The following is a 22,838-nucleotide window of genomic DNA, read 5'->3' on the forward strand; positions in this document are numbered from 1 at the left end:
CCCAAGGACACAGTGCTACCAAATAATATATGTATAAAACAGTCATGTAATCTTTACACAGTGCCTTGTTGTATAACTGGGATGAAAGATACTTTGCTTTTTCTTGGAGAGGTGGTGGGCCACTGAAGAGGGAAATCTATCTCTAAAAGTGATGGGTGTGGATCCTTATTTTACATTACTAAAAAGTGAAAATTTCCTTATTAGAAATGGGTCATCAGTTTGCTAACGAAAATGATAGCAGATTTGTTTATTTAGCAAATGTCATTGAGCCAAGCAGAGGATGAGCGTAAAGATTTTCAAAGCTTTGAGGCCTGTAGCAGATCTAATATGAATTTGCAATAATGACATTTTATTTGAGGTACTCCACAGCAGCTGTGGAGATACTTTACTGTGTCTTCAGTAATAAAATTCAAAGGGTTAAATACTGGATTTCAAAAGAAGAAGAAGAAATAGAGACACAGCTGCATGCCTGCATTAAGTGTAACATGTAAAAGAGAGATTAAACTTGACAGTTCTCCCAACTACATGGTAGGAGGAAAGGGGAGAACACAACCCTAATACTTTGCTCGAGCTCATTGATTCTTGTCCACATGGCTTAGCTTGATGTGCAAGTGGCGTCATTTCCTTTCCCTTCTCTCAGCAGAGGCTAGTGCAAGGAATTGTGGGACTGGGAGGCTGCAATCACCATAGTGGTACCCTAAATTCTGGAGGGGTGAATGGCAGACATTCTTCTATAGAGAAGATGCTAAGGGGGTGCACTTTCTATGTCACTAGGGTGAGGGCAGCTACTAGGCAAGAATCGAATTTTACACTTCACTTGAATGAAATCCAGAATGGAGCCGATTTATTTTGTGCCATCCAGTTCAGTGGAATCTCTTGTATAGGTAGAGGTGTGTACCAGCTATAGTAGGTCACAGGTGTTATGTAGTAAAAAGCATGCCTGTTCTCCCTCAACTTCAGCCTTCATTCAAAGAGACAGGCCTTGCTCCCCCTAAGCTGTGAACTGCATTGCACCCTGTTTATTTTATTCCACAGAGATCCATGAAAGCTGTTGATTTGAACAGAGAACAGTGACATTTTCCTCTAAAGGGCAAAGCCTTCCCCTATGCCTATGGTGACATTGAGATCCGCGGTTATACCTCCCTAAATGTGTCCTGAAAGCAGTAGCTTATTTTCTGCTATCAAAATGAAGTGGCTGAATTCTCTTCTATGGTGATACAGGCTGGGCCAGGCTAGGAAAACCAGGTGGGCTGGTGAGCTGCTGTCCTGTGCATCATATTTCCTTTCTGCCCCAAGATTTCTCCTTGCCACACTTCTTCCCTGCAATGTTGGCTTCTCCTGACTCTCCTGTAGTACAAGTTCTGCTGCTGAGAGAAAGGAGGGAAGGTAGGGAAGCTCAAGCCCAACCTGGGGCAAGCTTTTTCCTTCCCTTCTTCCTTCCCATTGGTATGGTAAACATCTTCAGATATAGCTATCCTTAGGAAAGCTAAGGAAAGCTTGCTAGCAGTGGGTTTCGAGAGCCAGTAACAATCCTAAAAAACTGGCTGCATTTGTCTGTTTCCATTACTCTGCCCATCTTTTGACCATACTGTGTTTTTGTATATGGTCGCCACAGAAACAAAATATATCATTAAGGTACAATGGAATTCTTTTGTCTGAGTACTGAAAAGTGCCTTCATTTGGCTCTGACAGAGGTAACGTGTGCTTTATTAGATAGACTCCAAATGGCTATGCTCAGTCAACATTTTCAAAATCTGTAGAATGTATCATCAGTTTGGTTGATTTGATAAAATAGGGTCTTCCTTTCTGAGGCTTCCAATAGAGTACTCTCTTTTTCCTTTCCAGTTTTCCTCTTGAACTTGACTTGATGTATTTTCCATTCAAGTTTGTTTCTTCACATGCAGTGTGCCACCAACCACCTGAAGATGAAATTATAAGCACCATTTAATTGATAGTGACAACACTGTAGTACAATCATATGGACTAAGGCAGGGGTCAGCAAACTTTCAGCAGGGGGCCGGTCCACTGTCCCTCAGACCTTGTAGGGGCCAGACTATATTTTTTAAAAAATAAATAAAATGAATGAATTCCTATGCCCCCACAAATAATCCAGAGATGCATTTTAAATAAAAGCACACATTCTGCTCATGTAAAAATACACTGATTCCCAGACCGTCCGCGGGCCACATTTAGAAGGCGATTGGGCCGCATCCGGCCCCCAGGCCTTAGTTGGGGGACCCCTGGACTAAGGGCATGCTTCATAGACCCCCTTTAGGCACCAGAAGGGGCTTCCATCTGTGGAGGGGGATTTCTCACATTTCTTCTCATGCTGTGTTTGATGTCACTTCTCAAAATGCTTGGTAGCATCAACAGTAGCTGCCTGGTATGAGGAGTTGCTTATCGGGGGGAAGGGAACTCAGAAGAACTGTACATCTATGAAGCTTGTCATAACATCCCCCAGATTGGGTCACAAATACTCAATGTCCACCACCCCTCTCTCTAAGAACATAGGAAGCTGCCCTATGCTGAGTTGTCTACATTGGCATTGCCTCTCCAGAGTTTCAGTAGGAGATATTCTCAGCTCTACCTGGAAATGCCAGGGATTGAATTTGGTATCTTCTGCATACAATGGCCCCTACCCCCCCTCTCTCTTTTTAAAGGACTCCTTCTATTTTAACTTAATTACCCAGTGTCGGGTTTAAAAAAAACCCACAGCACTCCTATCTCAAACACTTATATTCTCTGTAAAACTGACACTCAGAAGTGAACTTTATATGGTTTCATAGTTATCTACATTTATTAGCAGAAGTAAAATAAATAGGATTGAACTGCAAATGAATTAAAATAACTTACTGATTCATGCTGCAAATTTGAATTTTCCACATTGGAGGGGGCAGAAAAGGGAATTTCAGAATAACATTTTTGCCTGGTTTAAGGAGAAAGTGTATAGAATACCAGCACTTCTTGCGGATTTACTTGGAGGTGCTCTACAGGAAATCATGCCACCAATTTATTATTCCTGTGTGCTACGCTCTCTCTTTTTAGATCTTTGCCAGATCACTTCACTTTTTAGTTTTATTTCTGTTCCCTAAAGTTCTGCCTAATGTTCAGTTGGGGACTAGAAATATATGGGAGGGAAACTCTAAACCAAGGATGGGGGAACCTGTGCCACTGCAGATGTTCTTGGTCTCCAACACCCAGCCAGCATGGCCAATAGAGAGGATGGGAGTTGCACCAACATCTGGAGGGCCACAGGTTATCCATCCCTGCTCTAGAGAGTGAGTCACATGTTCAGAGATTGATGAGATGTAGCCTTCCAAGATAGTACAGAATGCATATGGAAAATTACACAACTGGATACTCCTCCATATTAAATATACAGTTATAAAATACCATATTGGGGCAAAAGGTTAGAGTGTCTATGACATGCTAGCTACTGAGTGCAGATAAGTTTGTTTCTAAACAAGTTTGATCACTCAGATTTGCAGTCCCTCACCCAACATACACAGTTGTTCTTCAGAATTTGCTTCTGGTTCCTAATGCTTCATTTTTCAGAACAGGGAATATATAAGTTTTGTAGACAAAGTTGCAGCTATATCTTCCACAACGTATCCCCCCCCCCCCGATTTATGAGGAGAAGCTAAAGCAGCAGCTTGTACTGAAAAAGAGTACCTGAATGGTTTTCTGGACAGTTGACTTTTCTTTCAGTGTTGCTGTTGTGATCTTTTGTAGAGAACTTCACTTCTTTCTGTTCAGGCAGAACATTAGGGATATTCCCAGTAATCCTGGAGAGAAGAGCAGTGTAGTCTGTTTCTGAACCTCCCATTGTGAATGTGTATTCAATATAACGTTGGTTAGCTCTTGAGTCCTCCAGCTCAATACGCAGGATGTGGTCACCTTGGTTTACAATGGAATAGATCTTTTGTAGGCCCAGCCAAAATTCTCCTGAAAATGCAAGTTGCACAGACTGAACTATTAGGGTAGGCTGATAGCAAGACATAAGCAAGTTAGAGTTACTAATTTGGTTAATTAAGCAGACAACCTGAGTCTTGGGAACCCTTGAACTTTTCAGATAATCTCTCTTGGAGATCTCTCTTTTTTGTTTACAACTTTTAGATTATGCACTAATGATCAATTAAAACGGGAAACTAAAACTAAATATGAATAGAATGGAACTTTGCAGCTTGCCAGAGTCTGCCAGGGATAATGCAAGGCATACTTTACAAAAGTGTGTGAATGAATCTCTCTGATAAGTGAAGCGAGTGGCATATATAAAATTTAATTGCAATGGAAATGGAGTGTCAGCCATGAGAAAGGAATGCACTCTTAATAGGCATTTAGGTAGTGTCATTTACCACAGCACATTTAAATTGAACATTCTAAGTGAATTACATGGAGTGCAAAACTAAGCATGTTTTCTTAGAAGTAAGTGTACATTGGATTCTACTTTTAAAAAATAGTTGTATTTTCTTCTACCTTTTTCCCAGAATAACTACATTAAGGCACCTTTTCACTAAAGTTGTTGGTATCCTGGGCCAATGGAGTCATTCCAAGTTGGCAAAGATAAATGAGAGAGGACATTATTTGAACAAGAAATAGCGGAAAAGATAAAACGTACCCTTTTAAAACAAACATGTGATTTTGCATTTATGTTTCAGATTTCACCACCAGGCAAACTTTATACAGTGTAATGATGAAATCTCAGTTTCAACTTTGATTTTGCTGCTGTGGGAAAGTATTACCAATTTTCTCCCCAAGTCAGCGATTCTTAAAGCTCTGATTTCAAAAGTATTGAAAACTTCACCTTATGAACTCTTTTTTTTTTAAAGGAAGATTCGCTCTTGAACCACATGTTGGCTTCCTGTGTCATGTGAACCAGGTTCTTGAGCTTTATGTAGGGGGCAGTGAAGGAGCATCAGTATTTTTTAACGAAGACCATTATTGTAAAAACAAAAAATGCATAATTTCATATTGGGAGCAATATTGTTGTGGGGACTTTCATACATCATAGACAATCCAATCTCATGTCATAAATGGAGCTACCATAGTTTCCAATTAATATAAGAAGGACTGAAAATACCTGTAACAAGCTATGGGAATGCCAAACCAATTTGTAGCTATATTAGGAGAAAATGAAATTGCACAGAGCTTGTTTGTGTCTTCAGTGCAAATTATATAACACAGGTCCCAGCTGGGGGGAAACAGGGGGATGGCACTTTAACAGCTTTTTGAGCTAATCTACATGTGCAGTTTTTCCTTAAGAAGACCTTGTGATTGTTCAGAGATTTTTTGCAGTGTCGCACATGCTAAATTTATTTGGATATTCCCTACCTCTTTTTGGAACAAATTGTCCATGAGTTCAAGTGAACTGTAAAACCATCAAACTCATGGTGGGCCACATTTTGTGGAAATATTTTCTATGTAATGAATTTTAGGGCAGGGGTGGGAAACCCCTGGCCCTCCAGATGTTGCTGAATGATATTTGGGACTGATGGTAGTTGGAATCCAGTAACATTTGGATGGAATCCAAATAGCACTCTCGTTTAAGAAGAGAGTCTTTGATGTTAGACATGTCTGCTCTACATATCAAATAACAGCTACTAAAGCCCATAATTTACTGATAACAGCATTTCCTTAGCATGTTTAACATCCTGAGCTCAGTCCCCAGCAGTTTTTAGTAATAAGGATCTTGGATGGCAATAGTAGGAAATGGCTCTTTGCCTGAGATCTTGGAGACCCATTGCTGGATGGGCCAGTGATTTGACTCTGTATTATTCAACTTCATGTAAGTAATATAATAATAGGTGTTTTGAGACATCCCTAGATGCTAGGGGTAGAATTGAAGGCTATTCTATCACAACTGTTCTGTTAGCACAAACATTTCTGCATTCCAGGCAGAATGATCTCCCCTCTCCTCTGCTTGCACACTATTCTGGGATTTCTCCTGACCCCCCAGAGCAGATTGAGGAGGAGGAGGAGGAGGCCCATTATGCCATGAGTTCTTTCACTGGCTTCCACTAGCGCACCAGGTTAGTTTAATCCAGCTCCAGGCGTATAAAATTTACTTTGCAATCTTGAAATTACTGTTTTGCAAGTAATGACAATGAAGCCAATTAAACTACTTATGGACTAAAATATTTCAGGACTTCACTAGGTGATTTCAGGATAATTGCTAATATATGTTGCTCCCTGTCCTGGTGGCCAAACAGGGTTGCCACTTCAGTTCTTGCCCCCCTTTAGCACTTCTGTAGAAGCAGCTTGGAACATACCTTTAGCAAAGTGTGCTGGATGATGTGTCTGTTAGCATGCACCATGTGTCCCAAGTGGATGATTAACCAGTGCAAATAAGGGTGGTTTCTTTCTGCCTGGTCCTCTGATGGGATGATTGGCTGGTTAAGTTTAGAAACCAGGGTTTTGTTTCATCGGAAGCCCATTGAGCTTTATGTTGACCCAGTGCTATTCATTGTGTGATATGCATGAAAACTGCCTGTTGTATCAGTCACTACATGGCAACTTTTCCACTGTATACTATGAAGTTTAATTCTAATATGATGTAAAGGTTCTTGAGTATTTTCTGGCCTCATTTGGTCCAATATTTTCTGCAAATAACATTGAGATAATAGAAATACCTTTTTGTATGCACTGCTATGTTTACAGATCTTTAGTACTTTAGTATAGTATTTTAGACACCTAGAAAGTGCCTCCTTACATACTTCCTCACTCAACTTGGAAAGTTTTTGAAGTAACAAAAGTAGGAAGCAGGCACTACCTCTTGATAATGGCACAGCAGCTGTCAGTGCTGCTTTGCCAGTGCCAGGAAAAAGCTTCACACTAAGAACACTGAGGTGAGTCTTGTGCCTGCAAAAGGGTGCAGTAAATTGTGAAAGTTGAAGAGGGTGATTCTGTGAAATGGGCAGGATGAGTCCTGCCCTTCTTGCATTGCATTGCATTGCATTGCATTGCATTGCATTGCATTGCATTGCATTGCATTGCATGGAACTGCAGCTGTTGCCCTGCTAACCTCTGCTTGTGTTATATGGTTATAGTGGGATGAGGGCAGGCTAGAAGAAGGTAGTGATTGGGATTGTCAAGCGGTGCATAAATCAACTAAATTCTTGCATTCATCCACATGAACTGTACATCTCATCTGCATCAGTCATATGCCTGATAGACTCAGTCTACGGTTTTAAGCCCTAAGCAAAAATGTTCTGTACATGTAAACATGAAGGTGGATATGTATCGGAAGTGCAGGGTATATTATTCTTAATCTACATTGTGTATGTATTTCAAACATCTGAGTGGTGGATGTATTAGGATCTATCCATAAAACCCAGTTTTGACAGGTTGTCCATTCCGATTAACTTCTTTTCTGTTAACCCATCCTGTATGTGCTTTTAGCAAACTGGTGTTTAGAGGGGCATCCTGCCTTTGATGCTCTGTGGGTTAAAGTCACATTAATACCCAATCCAAGGGTAGTTTAAATCTCAGTCTGTTCACCATGCACCAATTCAGACCAAAACAATGGGGTGAAGAAAGCTAACCTGTTTAAAACATGCCCAAAATAGCATCCCTTATTCTCCCAAAGGTATTTTTCACTTACTTTAATGTGTTGGTGTTTGCATAAACCACAGTCAACTACTATTTTAGCACATAAAAATGCTTAATTATTTAGGGAAATGTAAGAGAATGTATTTACCATCCAGGTTGCCAAATCCATTCATATAGTTCTCCCAGGTTTGGTTGAAATCTAGTGATCCATCAAATCTGTTTTGAATAACTGTCCATGCACTTTCTGTGTATGAAAAAAGATAAACAAAGTAGAAATATTACCTGCTTTATTGCCCCCCCCTCCCCAGTTTTGGACTGCAGCAAACATAGGCCCAGTTCATATTGTGCCCCCAATGAATGCTTTTTTATGCAGTTAAATATAGAAAAAAAGCAGGGGTGTGCGCACATGCGCGCACACACAATATTTGTAAAGTATTCATTGAATTTACTCCCATGTGAATTTTCATGGATGGGTGTGAAAGTTGTCCATGCCACTTGTCCACTGCTGGAAGAGGTTTAGTTGTGATGATTATTCAGTCGTGGCATCCTCATCTGACCCAGTTGGAACATAAATAATTGATCCTACTGACTGCACCATTTTTTAATTTGGTAATCCTAGTTAACTATTGACCAACTGTAGTTAAACTGGTACTGAGCTAGATGGGCCAGTAGTCTGACTGAGTATAAGGTAACTTCCTATGTTTCACTAATGGAACACTTAACATCATTCAGGGCAGAAAATGAAGTCCATAATGATTTTTAGCAGGAGAATTAGATGGTCCCTGGTGTAGCTGGACTTACCTGCTTTCATTTCACAGTAGACGTTAAAAGCCTCAGATCCTCTGGGTTTAATAGAATAAATGCCACTAGATCTTTCACCTCTGCTGTATATCCACATGCAATCAGTAGCATTTCCTAAGAACAACAATATTTTAAAAGTTACAAATGCATGACTAAAGTTGTGCAGGGTGAGTTTAAGGCACACTGAAATGCACTCAGTATTGTGGCAGGGACTTGGGTGATGATATTGTATGAAAGAATGCTGTGAATCATTCCTTTGATTGTTATTATTTTTAATATGTCACATTATCTCATCCAGTTGGTGAGCACTGACAAAATGGTAGTCAAAATGGGTACTGAGAAACAAGAAGGAAGTACTGGCATGCTTGGGGGAAACTTGTGGCTTGTAGAAATAAGCTTTTAAAAATAAAACAATCCTAAATGGACAAACTCCATCTAAGCAGCCAAATGAGCATGTTCATTAACAACAGAATGAACAGCGACTCTTGAAAAAATAATTGAGAGCAGGGAGTGGGGAGGAGAAAGAGTAGAATGTCCTACTTGTAGAGAATGGATGACTGGAAGCCTGAACAGGAGCTTTCCTTTTTTGGAGGGAGGATGCACTGCAACATGTTGTGGAAGGCCACACTTGTTTTTCCAACAACAGTAGTAAAGAGAATTTAACAGTGTGGCGTTCAAAGATGTATACCCATAGAAAAATGTATACTAGAACAGTATTCACAGATGACAGTGTACACAAGGATTACTTGTTACCTTTGTAATCTTGAACTTTAGCTGTTGTATTAAGTTTAGTTTGCCTTCTTTCATTTTCTTCTCTCAAGGGGAATAAAGTCTTTGTGTTGTCTTGAAAACCAGGGCTGCTTAGCTGGAGAGAGAGAAAATTATTTATTATTGTTATTATTATTAATCTGTTTATTGTTAGTAAAGTTCGTCATTCATCTACTGATATTTTGGAGCCCAGGTATATTGAGATGACAAAATGGGGAGTAGTGGTTTACTGATGGTAGAGACCTCTTATCTTTACAAGAGAATTCCTGAGAATGAAGCATTCCCCCTCCCCATTACCTTTCTACAGTCATGTGTGGGGCATGCCCAATTTCTTTTACCACAAAAGTATTCTCCATGATGGGAAGATTGTTAGCTGAAGGAAGTGTTTTCAGAATTTTTCAAGTTGAAATACAATAAGGAAATGTAATTTTTCCATTCCAATCCTGGAGCTACATTGGGAATACAAAGCGAAGACACATAGTGTCCACAAATTATCTTAGAGCATGATGGAAATATATTGAAATTATTAAATCTTCATATAAAATTAGTTATTCCCTGTCCACTTTGCTGTTTATTCAGTAGTTTGTACTTTTTCCATTAGTTCTTTATTTCTCCCAATTTCTGCACCCTGTACCTCTTTCTCAGTTCGCAGCTGTCTCAAAAATCACCTAATATCACTGAAAGGGCTGCCCTGAATTGGAGGAGGTAATTGGTAAAGCAGCAATGTTACCTTCTCTTCCAGGTCTTCTATTTGTTCTTGTTGTTTGCCAATTTGAACATGCTGCGCTTGAACTATTTTGAGAAGGGATCTGAGGTGGTTGTCCTGCTGCTCAACGAAGTTCTGCAGGGAGAGCATAAACAATGGCTTGGTTTCAAAGGACCATGAAACAGAAGGAGAGAATTTAATAGTGCAGGTCCATGAACTCTCAAGCAAGCTCTGGCTGATATATTCCTGCAGTGCAGAGTCAGTGTTTTACAGCATGAGATATATGCAGAGTATGGAGGATCTAGGCCAAGGATGGGGAATTTGTTGCCTTCCAGATTTTGGTGGACTACAACTTGCATCAGCCATGCTGGCTGTGGCTGAGAGATATTGGAGTTTATTTCATAAAATGTGTATACTGCTTTATTGTAGAAAAAACTCTCAAAGCAGCTTGTGAGTAAGTTCACCAACATCTGAAGGGTCACAGGTTTTCCATCCCTGATTTGGATTTGTAACTTATGTGCTCTAAAGGTAAAGGTACCCCGGCGGTTAGGTCCAGTCGCAGACGACTCTGGGGTTGCGTGCCCATCTCGCTCTATAGGCTGAGGGAGCCGGCGTTTGTCCGCAGACAGCTTCCGGGTCATGTGGCCAGCATGACTAAGCCGCTTCTGGTGAACCAGAGCAGCACACGGAAACACCGCTTATCTTCCCGCTGGAGCGGTACCTATTTATCTACTTGCACTTTTTGGCATGCTTTTGAACTGCTAGGTGGGCAGAAGCTGGGACCGAGCAACGGGAGCTCACCCCGTCGTGGGGATTCAGACCGCCGACCTTCTGATCGGCAAGCCCTAAGCTCTGTGGTTTAGACCACAGTGCTACCCGTGTCCCACATGTGCTCTAGTAGGCTACCAAAAGAGAGTTTATGTAAAATATTGCTGATAGAAGAGCTTCTTTGGATTTAGGGTCCTTGTAGGAGGCTTTCCACTGGGAGAAGGGCACCTCTCAGTGCAAGCCAATTTCACCAAAGTCTTACCATGCTAAACAGAAGTAGAAGGTATATCCTCAATCTTATTTGGAGGGATGGTTTTGTATAGTCAAATCATGCAACAATCCTGTTTTGCTTCATAATCTATGGATCCTGTACTCTGTCCTTAAAAAATGATGGATTAAGAGCTGGTTTCTTGGAACTGAAGCAAAGCTACTGTCTGGTGGCTGGGACTTGCTTTTATTATCTGTTTTGGCATCCCACCCTACCCCCACTCCCTATAAAAGCAGTCATTTTCCTAGAAAGGACCTTTGATATCCAAAGGGAAGTTTAAGGAATTCAGTCTTTGAGAATTCCAGTACAAACACACCTGATGCATCCCTCTCATACTGGTGGGTGCACCACTGCTGGCCATCATGGAGAAACTCTTAATTAATTCCTACCCTTTGAGTCCTGATTGTCTACTATTTCCTTTCCCCTGGCTGGCTGGAAGAATTCATAAGCCAGTTCCTTCTACTTCAGCAACAACTCATACAAACCTGACCATCTTGTACAAAGTCACTCAGTGAACTGTCATCAGAGAGGCCCTGCTCCAACTGCTCTTAGTAGTTGTGCCATATCTTGGAAACATCCTGCCCCCCAAAATGTATGCTTTGTGCTTGTGCTTTTATTGTTTGGGCAGCAGCTGAACACCATTTCATTTTCCTAGGCTTTTTGCTTATAATTATTTCATGATATTTTGCCGCTTTGCTGATGTTGCTTTTGGCAATTGGTTGATACATTATCAATTGCAGCTGTGTTGCTTGTTGTGTTGCTTGTGGAATTGTTATTTTTAAAGCAGCAGTCTGTTTTAAATTTTGTAAGGACAAGCTGTGAAAAGTACAAATATTTAAAAATAAATGAGCCTTTCCTATGTCATAGTCTTACGTTATGAAAGGGAAGCGGTTCCAGCCACCCAGGGTACTCTGATTATCCTCCTTTACGGACTGTCCAGAAAAAAAATTCTAGGTGCAAAAGCATGTGGCTTACATGTTTAGAACACTGACCATCCCTGGCCTTTCTTAAAATAATTCATCTTGTTGTGTTGCTTTTTGGTAAAGCACAGAGCATACTTGAGCCATTGTTTAGTTCTCTAGATATTCCGTGCAGTTTGCTGTTGATCCAAAACTATCCTCCTTAAAAAAAAACTAATTTAAAAATAAAAAAGTCATGAAGTATCCTTGTACCACAAGGATACGTTTTACATAAACGCATAACAAATGTTTAGAAACAAATTTACAATAAAGAACCAGTTGTTACTTTCTTGATAACTACGTTCATTTCATTCCTCAAAATACATTGATGTGGCTTTCCTGGAAATGTTTGAAGTGGAAAACATTCCTGTGCAAAAACAAGGGTAGTTTGCATCGGAAATGTTTGCACTGGAAAACCCAGCCAGATGGACGGGGTATAAATAATAAAATTATCATCATCATAGCAGGGGTATCCAACATGGTGCCTGCAGATATTGTTGGTCTCCTAACTGCCATCAGCCCCAGCAAGTATAGCCAATAGTCAAGGTGATGGGAGTTAGAGTCTAGCAACATCTGGAGAGTACCGCTCTAAGGCATCAGAACATTTTCCTATACTGCAGTGTACTTTCCAATACCCTTATACTTGAACACAAATTGACCTGATTTGCAAAGGAATTTTTGGCTATTCCTTCCCCAAAGAGTGATCTAATTTAGCATCTTATTTTTTTAACATTTTAGCATCTTAATTTTATTTACCACTGGAAAACAAAGCAAAACTGTATGAAACAGCCGCTAGATAAAGTCTATCTTACATCACTGATATTAATGCAACAAGGTCATCATTGACTTTGGAGCTTTGGATTCTATCAGTAGCCCGAAAACCATTTCAGGTGACTTTGGCAATATTAAATCTATTCCATACCTGCTACTTACTTTAAGTGATGCAATTTCTTCAGGCTCCTGATTTTCAATCTGGGTCTGAAACAATTTGGTTATTTTTTCTTCCAGCTTCCCTACTTTATCCTGAAGCTGAATCTTCTCCTGTGAAAGTATTTCTATCTTGGAATTTAGCTCCACAGAGATGTTCCTTATCTCTTCGTTATTGACTTGCAATATGGAAGTAGCGTTTTTTAGCTGTTCCTCGTCTTCTTTTATCTCATTGGCTTGTTTCGAGATCTCATTAAAAGATTGGTCAAAAAGGTGAAGTTTCTGAAAGATGTCATCCATTTGACCTTTGGTCTTGATGGCAAAGTCTTTAAGGCCACGCCCAAGCTGGAGCAGCCCGGTGGCTAGTAATTGCACATCATGTAACATAGCAAACCTTGGCTCAGGAGGTTCTGGTACAAAGGAAAACTCATCTCCATCTATTCTAGTTGCAGCGACTAGAGAAATTACAAAGAGTAATGCTAGTATTGTTTTCATTTTCTTTCTGCTTATGATAGCCTCTGGAAAATAAAAGTGTTCCCAAGCTGCTGTTAGTCTTTCTATGTGATAGTTTTTGCAACTTAGTTTGCCTATAAATATATGCTGCTCAGACCTGAAAAATCAAGTTGAGGTAGTTGATCATTAAACTTAAATGAGTGTAACCTGTGTCCTCGTTAGGCTTTTTGGACATCGAAACAGACAAACCCACCTGACGATCCATTTATGACAGACTTTTTTCTGATCAGCTGTGAGGAGAGATGAGCTGGAGGCAGTATTTAAGTGGTGAGGCTTCTAGTCAATGACTGCCTAGCCCTCCTATAAAACTTGACCAGTTGCTCAAGGACCTTGCTGAGACAACTTGTATGTTTTGGCCTCAGCTACAGGAGTGAAGGGACACGGGTGGCGCTGTGGGTTAAACCACAGAGCCTAGGGCTTGCTGATCAGAAGGTCGGCGGCTCAAATCCCCACGACGGGGTGAGCTCCCATTGCTTGGTCCCAGTTCCTGCTAGCCTAGCAGTTCGAAAGCACGTCAAAGTGCAAGTAGATAAATAGGTACCGCTCTGGCGGGAAGGTAAATGTTGTTTCCGTGTGCTGCTCTGGTTCACCAGAAGCGGCTTAGTCATGCTTGCCACATGACCCGGAAGGTGTACGCCGGCTCCCTCAGCCAGTAACGCGAGATGAGCACCACAACCCCAGAGTCAGACACGACTGGACCTAATGGTCAGGAGTACTGTGCATGGTACTGAACCTCCACCTTGATCTCTGTCAATGGTGCATAGTCTTGTTTTGCCCTGGCTGCCTGGGGAGCCTGGAACTACTGATCTCTTCTTGCTTGGCCCATCATTTCTTCTTGGTGGTTGGTATCCCTGTGGATCACAGTAAAGGCTGAAAAGGGAGAATAGATGGAAATTATAAAGGGGGCCACCATGTTGTTCAAACAGAAGTGATTTCCTCCATAATTTAGGACACAATTGAACCCCAAAGGGGATATAAAGCTGTAAGGGATTTATAAGACTCTGAAAAGTTTGTACACTATAAGAAGCTTGTGCCTATGACAAATATACCATGCACTGGCAAAATGCTATATGAGGAGTGTAGAGTTTAAAAGAGATAATTCATTGCAAAGACAACGAAAGACACATAGCCTGGAAGGGAGAAAGAGGATCACTTCCAGGATCGTTATGAGAAAGTATGATGGCATTTGTCCTATTGGATGCAAGTTGTGGAGTTTTAACTCTTTCTTTCTCTACCTCTTGCAACACTGTCAACCCCAGGGCAGGATTCTATTTGCTGAGCTTTTTAAAGCAAATAGATGCATGTTGAACAGAAGGAGAAACTTTTAACCTTCTAACCAAAACAGTTTCACTTTGGATGGAAAGGTTCCTCACCTGTACTTGAGAGAAAATATCACCAAAGAAGAGTGCAAAGGGCACAAGTCCTTTTTTTTTTAATGGCCAGTACCAATATGAGTCCCCAGAAGAACACTGTGTTTAATATAGGGATCACACAGCTTGGCTTCGCAAATACATTTAAATCCCTCTCTAAAGCTACTAATAACACTTAATGAAAATTTTATGAGAAAAGTACATTTTAAAGTAAATTTTCATATCCATTTTTATTTGAAAAAGCACATTGAGGAGCAAATGTATTCATGCCAGAACGAGGTAATTTAGGAGAGCCACAAAAAGGGGGGGGGGGAGAAATCTTTCAGCAGCCGCCTACAGAAATAATAAAGAGAACATTGATTAAGCAAGATGACCAATGGGGATGAAATTCCGGCGCTTAATTCAGCATGAAGGTCTTCCTTTGAAACAGAAAGAATGCCCTATCTGCTCACTTCAGCTTGCTGCAGTGTATGGAACGCAGAAAGATAATGTGGCTCTATAGCCCACCATTCTGTGTAGCACAAGAACAGTGCAAAGTCTGTTAGGTTTGATACAAAGGTATGTCTACTACTGACAACAGAAGGTGCCTTCCTCTGACAGTGGGAGATTCTGTCTTTTTGGAGAATATGAGCCTTTGGAAGCAACCCATTGATAATAGATTGTTGTGGTGGAGCAGCATCATGAGTCAGCTAAGTTGTGGCTTAGTGGAATATGGAATATGGTATATACCAAACCATTGGTGGAGGATCTGTAGCCAGCGATCCAGTGGTGTTCTGTGTTTGGGAGTTTGTGAAAAGCCAAATGGTAAAACTTAGACGCGTCATGTCAAAATGGGCAAAGATATATTGAGAAATAATGCGTTCTGACTCTCGTTTTCCCTTGCTGTTTGCAGGCTACTTCTCTTACATTATTTTTATTTGCATTTTTTATGTTTCAGAATTGTAAGAAAGCAGGCAGAGAAGATGCAGTAATGTGCATCCTTGGCCTCACACAACACACTGCTACATTGCTCCAAAGTTTATAACTGATGCCCAAGACACTTTGGTATATCTTCATTGTTGTATGATGCGGCATTCATTATGTAATATTCCTTTATTTTACAGAAACCTTCTGTATGTCTATCCTCAAAGCCTTAATTTTGCTAACCGTCAAGGATCTGCTCGGAACATCACTGTAAAAGTCCAATTTATGTTTGGGGAGGATCCAAGTAACGCAATGCCGGTATGGTGTGTGTGTGTGTGTGTGTATGTTTGTGTTTGCTTTTGACTGGTGCCCCGATTGTTTTTAAGGTGTTGGATGCGTGCTACATGTGGCGTTCTGTGGATCTAGCCTGAGTAGTCTGCTTGGGACTCAATGTTGCTTCCTACCCTCTCTGCAGGCCCAACAGGAATAGAGCACAGTTCATATTAAATTTAAATATTTATGACATGTTATTTTATGACATCTTGTGTCCTCCAATTTATTTATTAATTGAAAAAAATCATACCCCACTTTTTCAGAAGTCTTCTCTACAAAGTGGCTTCCACAGCATCTAAGATTGTTTTATACACATTATAATATACAAATAAAAGATAAGAATTGGAGGGAAAATGCTCCATGCATTTCAAATGAGAAAAGCAGCATTAAAATCCAAGGACCCACAGCACAAAATCCTCAAGATAATGTTACCCACTAACACTGGTGAGGAAAGAGCTGTCTTCACAGGTCTTTTATACATTGTAAAGGACCCTCAACTGGACAGTCTCACAATTGAGTGACCATTGCTGAGAAAACTTCTTTTATGGAGGCCATCATCATGAGCCCCTACACAAGCCTGATCTAACCTTCCAAACTTCATGGTGCGTTTGGGCTTGTGCTTATGTAGTTCTTGCTATTTCTTTTCTATGATGCTCATACAACCAACATTGCTTAATATGCAGTAGAGAAATGGAATCGCCTCTCTCATGAAATCGTAGCAACCATCATTCCAGCCAAATCACCTCCTGCCCGTTTCCCATTTGTAATCATTGTTTAAACTGACGTGCGTCATAATTATATAAAATGCAGTCAACCAGTAGAGGTTCTGTTGTTCATTTTGCCTTGGCAAAATTGACCGACATTTCACTGACGTTGGTAAAGGCTCTTGGCTCTTAGCCTAACTTCCAGAACTCAGAAGCAATGCTAAATCATCTTGTTTTATTTCCTTTTGCAGGTAATATTTGGAAAATCCAGCTGTGCTGAATTTTCAAAAGAAGCATATACAGCTGTTGTGTATCATAACAGGTAAAATGTAAAAGACATCATGTGACACTATGTGCATAATGCAATTAAAACCAGAAGCAAGACAGTTGATTATAAGTATAAAGCAAAACAGTATTGATCCTATGATTGGCAGCTGGTGCAAAACATGGCATTTAGATTTCTTTTAGAATCTTATGGGGATATATACTTTTAAAATAGGAGTATTGTACTATCATGCACAAAATATTTTGGATGAAGAATCTGACATTTTTGTTTCATTGAAATTTACGCTTTGGAATGCCAAATTCAAAAAGTCCTGGCAATAGATAACCTTGCAATATGGTCTGTCTTCTAAAAGGCACTGAGCTTGCTTGCTTGCTTGTTTGTTTGTTTATTTATTAAATCAGATATTCAGTACATCTAAAAATTAAATCCTGCAGTTGGTGGACATTCCATTCATAAATGGAACTTGACCCAGTGCTCAGTTTATTTGTGTTTAAAGTTTATTTCATTTGTGAGGAATATTTTTTTCTTGTAATTATGTCCAGAATTTTTGTCTTCCTCTTCAAGCTATTAATAGTGGAATATATTGGATGGAGCCCAATGAAGGGTAAAAGTGGTTTAGGACTGAGGCCAAAGTGCCCAAATCCTATTAAGGTTTAAAGTGTCCAAATCTCATTTATATGTTATTTGGCTTTTTCAGGGATTTGTCATTCTTTTGACTTTCAAATCGCATGCAGCTTGATCCTGGTAGCATGCCAAAACATTCTAGCAAAACACTTAGAAAAAGGGTCAATAAATTTTGGCTGGTTTAGGTAGCCAAAGGGCTGAGCAAACAGCAAAAATTGGAGGCTCCCAGGACCCTGTCGCTCCCCACTGGGAGCAGGGGAAGGCTTCAAAGGTGCTCATCTGCACAATGTGAGACTGGCTGAGCTCCAGTCTTGACAGAAGAATTTGGGTTCATCTATTTTCTACTGCATTTCTGAACATTTGCACTTTTTCCAAAGTGGTGTTCATCACATTTACAGCTCTCTTCCTTGAGCTCGTAGCTGATGCTGTTGGGGAGCAGGGCAAGGAATTTTCCAGACTGCTGTGATACGCTTTGAAGGTGCTCAAAGCACTTCTGACATTATCTGAGTCATGAGTACATTTATCTAACTGTAATGCAGTGTTATTTTTTTTTAAAAAAAAAGTACTGTACTGGTTTACCATTTCTCAAGCTTGTCCCTGTCTGTAACTCGCTAAGAGAGAACAAACAGGCCATTAAATATTAAAAGAATAGCATTCCTGTATCATTAAACCAAGATTTGATCGTGCAAATTTGCCTCTTATCTTAGAACTGCTAAATTCATCTGAAGGTCTTAATAGAATTTGGTTTTCTGGAATTAGGAAACTAAGTGGAAATTATTAATTCTTCTTTTTTTCCTTTATGTTTCTTGCATCAGAAGATTCTGTTTACACGCAGAGGAGCAGCAGGTTGTATTCTAGGTTTCAAAAGCTTTATACTTACAGATTATTTTTTTTATCTCAAAACAGATCTCCTGATTTTCACGAAGAAATCAAGATTAAACTCCCTGCTACTTTAACTGACCACCACCACCTGCTTTTCACTTTTTATCATGTCAGTTGCCAACAAAAACAAAATACTCCTCTGGAGACGCCTGTTGGATACACGGTAAAAACACACAGAGAAACAAACCATTTATCCCACAAATCTTCTCTCTCCCTTTTATTCCCCACTCCTTTCATTTTTCATCTGGGAGCAGGAAGGGAGGAGGAGAGCCACAGAATATTTTTTTATTTTGTTTGGTTCAGGTTATTTCTGTATTCTAGTAATTTCTGTCTCTTTGATGTCACTGAGAGCTCAGCGTTATGTGACTAGGTTGAAAGTGACCACCCAATGTGGTACTCAGAATTGGAAACAAGAACAGAGGCAAGCTGCTGGTAGACAGAAAGATATATTCTTGTGGATTGCAAATAATACAATTTGGGTTTATTCTGAGTTTCGTTCTATAAAAATGAACCTTTGTGTTCCCACTTTTGTTTGAAGCGTTCCTTTCATGCTTTCCATTTTCTAGTCTTATATTTCCTTCCGCCTCTTCCTTTTAGAGCAGTGGTAGGGAACCTGTTTCAAACCAAGGGCCACATTACCTCATGGACAGCCTTCGGGGGGGGGGGTGCATGCATGGGGCCAGGGCCAAATGTTTCTGGAGCAACAGGTGTTTCTTGCCTTTGTCCAGTAGACTCCGTTCCAGCCCAGCAAAAATCAGAGCACCATACAGGCATTATCACCATTCAGAGACTAATATGAGCAACGCAAAGGCACTTAAGAGGGATGCAGGGCAGGGCCAGTGAGGGGCACTGCCTGGGGAAAGGGTGTGTGGCCTGGGGAGAGCCTGGGGGCCTCTGGGATTGTGGCCCACAACCCTGTTTTGGAGAAAGAATTGGAGCATATACCACTCAACACAAAGTCCATGCACTCTTGAAACCAAATCCTTGTGATTCTGATAGTGTGTTGTTCTTATCCTGTACCTTCAGATAAGTTTTATTATTATTACATTGGATGAATTGGACATACCCTGTGTACAGATGAGATATTTTGCCTTCTTTCCCCTGTTACAGTGGATACCAATGCTTCAGAATGGACGGTTGAAAACCGGTCAGTTCCTTCTCCCTGTTTCGCTAGAGAAACCACCTCAGGCATACTCTGTGCTCTCTCCAGAGGTCAGTAGTTCCTTGTGCTAATGACAATTTAAGCAGTAGGCATCTGAAATATTCTGATCCCTTACTTAGACAGCAAGCTTTAAAAGATGTTCATATCTTCCATGTCTAATACTGAATGGAGTGCCTGCTTTTGCTAGACCTATCTGTAATTGATATTTCTGCTTTGTCATTGTAATCAGACTCCTGAATGCTTTTATTATTTGCTTCCTCCCCAACCTCAGGTGCCCCTGCCTGGAATGAAGTGGGTAGATAATCATAAGGGAGTTTTTAATGTAGAAATAGTTGCTGTGTCATCTATTCATACACAGGTATGTATTAATAGCAGTCCCTACATGAGAAAGGCTTGAATCCAATCTAGATATAAATGGATATAATTTCTCCTATCTCTCTCACACACAGAGAAATGTGTTTTTCGTTTAGATAGAAGATATAATTCGCTTTTAAAGTAACGCGGCTTAGTATATTTTGTTGGGACTTTTGTCTATGCAGGACCCTTACCTTGACAAGTTCTTTGCCCTTGTTCATGCCTTGGATGAACACATGTTCCCTGTGCGGATAGGCGACATGAGAATTATGGAAAACAACTTGGAGAACGAACTGAAGAGCAGCATTTTGGCACTGAATTCCTCTCAGCTGGAGCCTGTGGTGCGATTTCTCCATCTCTTGCTTGACAAGCTGATCCTCTTGGTTGTACGACCTCCTATAATTGCTGGCCAAATAGGTATTTTATTTAGGCTTGGGTTTTTAAAAACATGATAGACCTTGGAGTGAACCCTCCCTGCTGCATTAATTCACCCACACTTTAAACTGCCATAATCACATGTAGATGTTTTGTTCTTCGTGGACATGTTCAATGATGTTTTCATTGTTCACCTGTAACATTTGGGGGCCATCATTGATTGGAAGTCTTGATGAATGGAATTGGGAGATGTTTGGAGTTCACCATGTATGTGTTTCTGTGTTACTCTCAATAGAGTACGCCAGAGCTGGCTTGACCTTCAGTGCCTTTTCCTTTGTACTGTAGTGCGGATAATTTAAATTACTATGAAGTCATCCCAGGGACAACAGTGTAGTATATTTGGCCAGTTATGATACATGTAACACTTCCTCATCCATCTCAATACCTTTTCATATGTATCCCTTATGCATACTTGTTAGCTGTGGTAGAGGATTGAAATGGAAGAGAGCTAAACATTTTGACTGTGACAGTTAGTGAATTCCAGATGGTGTCCTTTGATCAGTGGGGGTGTCCATTAATGGATGAGAAGAGGCTATTTCTTTCCTTTTGCCACTCCTAGCACCTTAAAAAAATCAGCTTCAGGCAGTTGAGAGATCTTCCAGAACAGGGTGGAAGGTGGAATGGGGGGAAGTGTAGGGGAAGGAAGAAGTGACAAAAATTATCTCTCTTCCTATTCCGTTAGCAGACACCTCTGCCGCATCTAAAACCTTTTTGTGACCACAGTGCACCAATTTGGATTCCACTCTTTCTGGCTGGCATGCTGCCTGAACCATTTCTTACCCAATTCCTTGTTGGAACTTACAATTTATGCTATATAAACTATTCAGCATCCTAGAAAGACTTAATAATTCAAGTGCTTGCTCTCCCCACTAAGGGTTAAATTTCATAATACTTAAGCTACTCTGGAATTGTTTTTCATGAGAAATGAATGTGGGCTTAGCTTTTTTAAAAAAGCTGTTGTGATAGTGAGGTTACCTATATTGATAAATGCTGAACTGCTTGATTTATTTATTTTTAGTAAATCTGGGTCAAGCGTCTTTTGAAGCCATGGCCTCTATTGTAAACAGACTCCACAAAAACCTTGAAGGAAACCAAGACCAGCATGGCAGAAACAACCTCCTCACCTCATATATTTATTACGTTTTTCGCTTGCCAAACACCTCTCCCAATTCGCCATCTTCAGGTAGGTTCTCTTTTTGGGGGGTAAAGGTTGGAACTGAGGGGCATGCTTCTCCAGGTGTTAGTCGTCTTGGGGTTTGTCAGAGGCTGAACCTAGTTTTAGCAAGAGAATGTGTGAGTTAGTTGACAAAAAGGGCGGTGCACACAACCTTCGCTTGGATGCACCAGAGTCTCTAATGCATCCCAGTTTCCACCTCCACATGGTTGCTCCCCATCTCCTGTCCACCCATGCTGAGTGGTCCCACAACCTCAAGGAACATATTTCTATGGGATACAAGCAGCTTCAGCTGGAGTGGGTGGTGTCAGAACATCCCCCTTCCCTTGCGGTTTGTTGAATCAAGGCTCATCTGTTCAGGCTCTTTCCCTCACCACTGAGTAGGTGCAGGCATCTTGATGAAGGCACTCCATGAATTCCAGACCAGCTGGGGCTTCCATCGCCTCCTTTGAAAGCTTCAAAGGCAATCATTTTCAGAGACCGATGGGAAAGTGAAGGCAACACAAAGGATGACTTGAACCCAAGGGATCTGCCAACAGCGCCATTGAGGAAGCTGTGGAAGCGGCTGGTACTTGAAGTGGAACTAGTGTTGGTTTGGTACACGGTATTCTGCCTCATGCTACCTTGTTGAGTTATATTGTGCTTCATTGTTTTAGGTTCAGGTGGCTTGGGAGGATCAGTCCATTACGCCACCATGGCTCGTTCTGCTGTCAGACCAGCGAGCCTAAACTTGAATCGCTCCAGGAGCCTTAGCAACAGCAACCCAGATATCTCTGGCACTCCAACCTCGCCCGATGATGAAGTCCGATCAATCATTGGGAGTAAGGTAAGATTGCACTTAGCTGAGGGTGATAGCCCAATATTTTTAATTCCTAAACCCTATTCAGGTAGTTAATCTCTTACATTTTCAAACCCCGCTGAGGTCCAGGCAGTGTTATCCGCCCTAAATTGGATGCAGCTTGTACTCTAAAATGTGCCGCCATGTCCTTGCTTGTTCAGGAAGGCAGCTCTCAAAGGGTGTTTGCAGTCGTAAGCAGGTTACTTTTCAAGGTGCTCTACCTGTACAAGGACAAAGGCAACGAAAGAGCAGACTCTTTTATTGTGGAGTTCTGACCTTTACTTTTTCCTTTCGGTCCAAATTATTTTATGAGCCACTTTAAAAGCGTTTTACACCCAGTTACATGAAAAATCAGTCAAAGGCACTTTATTTTTTTAAGTCATTGCCCCGTTTGTATAAAAGGGCAAGGTGGAAATGGAAGGACCAAGGAATTTAATAATTTTTGAATGATTAAAAAAAAATCATTTCACCCCAAAAAGCGACACATGTTGTTCTTATTAAACATTAAAGGTTTT

General features: G+C 40.7%; 2 protein-coding genes across 11 annotated transcripts in view; one reads left to right on the top strand and one right to left on the bottom strand.

The window, feature by feature from the left end:
- Positions 1-22,838, top strand: part of DOCK7 (dedicator of cytokinesis 7) — a 118,602-nt gene that overhangs the window by 49,892 nt on the left and 45,872 nt on the right. For all 10 annotated transcript variants that reach the window (XM_033151918.1, XM_033151919.1, XM_033151920.1 and 7 more), the window contains exons 15-22: positions 15,732-15,849; positions 16,820-16,890; positions 18,385-18,523; positions 19,471-19,572; positions 19,794-19,880; positions 20,062-20,293; positions 21,330-21,494; positions 22,142-22,311. In XM_033151918.1, the coding sequence (XP_033007809.1) occupies positions 15,732-15,849; positions 16,820-16,890; positions 18,385-18,523; positions 19,471-19,572; positions 19,794-19,880; positions 20,062-20,293; positions 21,330-21,494; positions 22,142-22,311 (1,084 nt within the window). The remainder of the gene's footprint in view (positions 1-15,731; positions 15,850-16,819; positions 16,891-18,384; positions 18,524-19,470; positions 19,573-19,793; positions 19,881-20,061; positions 20,294-21,329; positions 21,495-22,141; positions 22,312-22,838) is intronic.
- On the bottom strand, positions 1,691-13,283 carry ANGPTL3 (angiopoietin like 3). Its single transcript, XM_033151930.1, has 7 exons — positions 12,752-13,283; positions 9,848-9,958; positions 9,103-9,214; positions 8,350-8,463; positions 7,697-7,792; positions 3,673-3,945; positions 1,691-1,919 (listed from the first exon to the last, which is right to left on the bottom strand). Exons 1-7 carry the CDS (start codon positions 13,238-13,240, stop codon positions 1,735-1,737), a joined length of 1,380 nt encoding a protein of 459 aa, XP_033007821.1. The 5' UTR covers positions 13,241-13,283; the 3' UTR covers positions 1,691-1,734.

This window comes from Lacerta agilis, chromosome 6 (assembly GCF_009819535.1).
Source record: "Lacerta agilis isolate rLacAgi1 chromosome 6, rLacAgi1.pri, whole genome shotgun sequence".
Lineage (NCBI taxonomy): Eukaryota > Metazoa > Chordata > Lepidosauria > Squamata > Lacertidae > Lacerta > Lacerta agilis.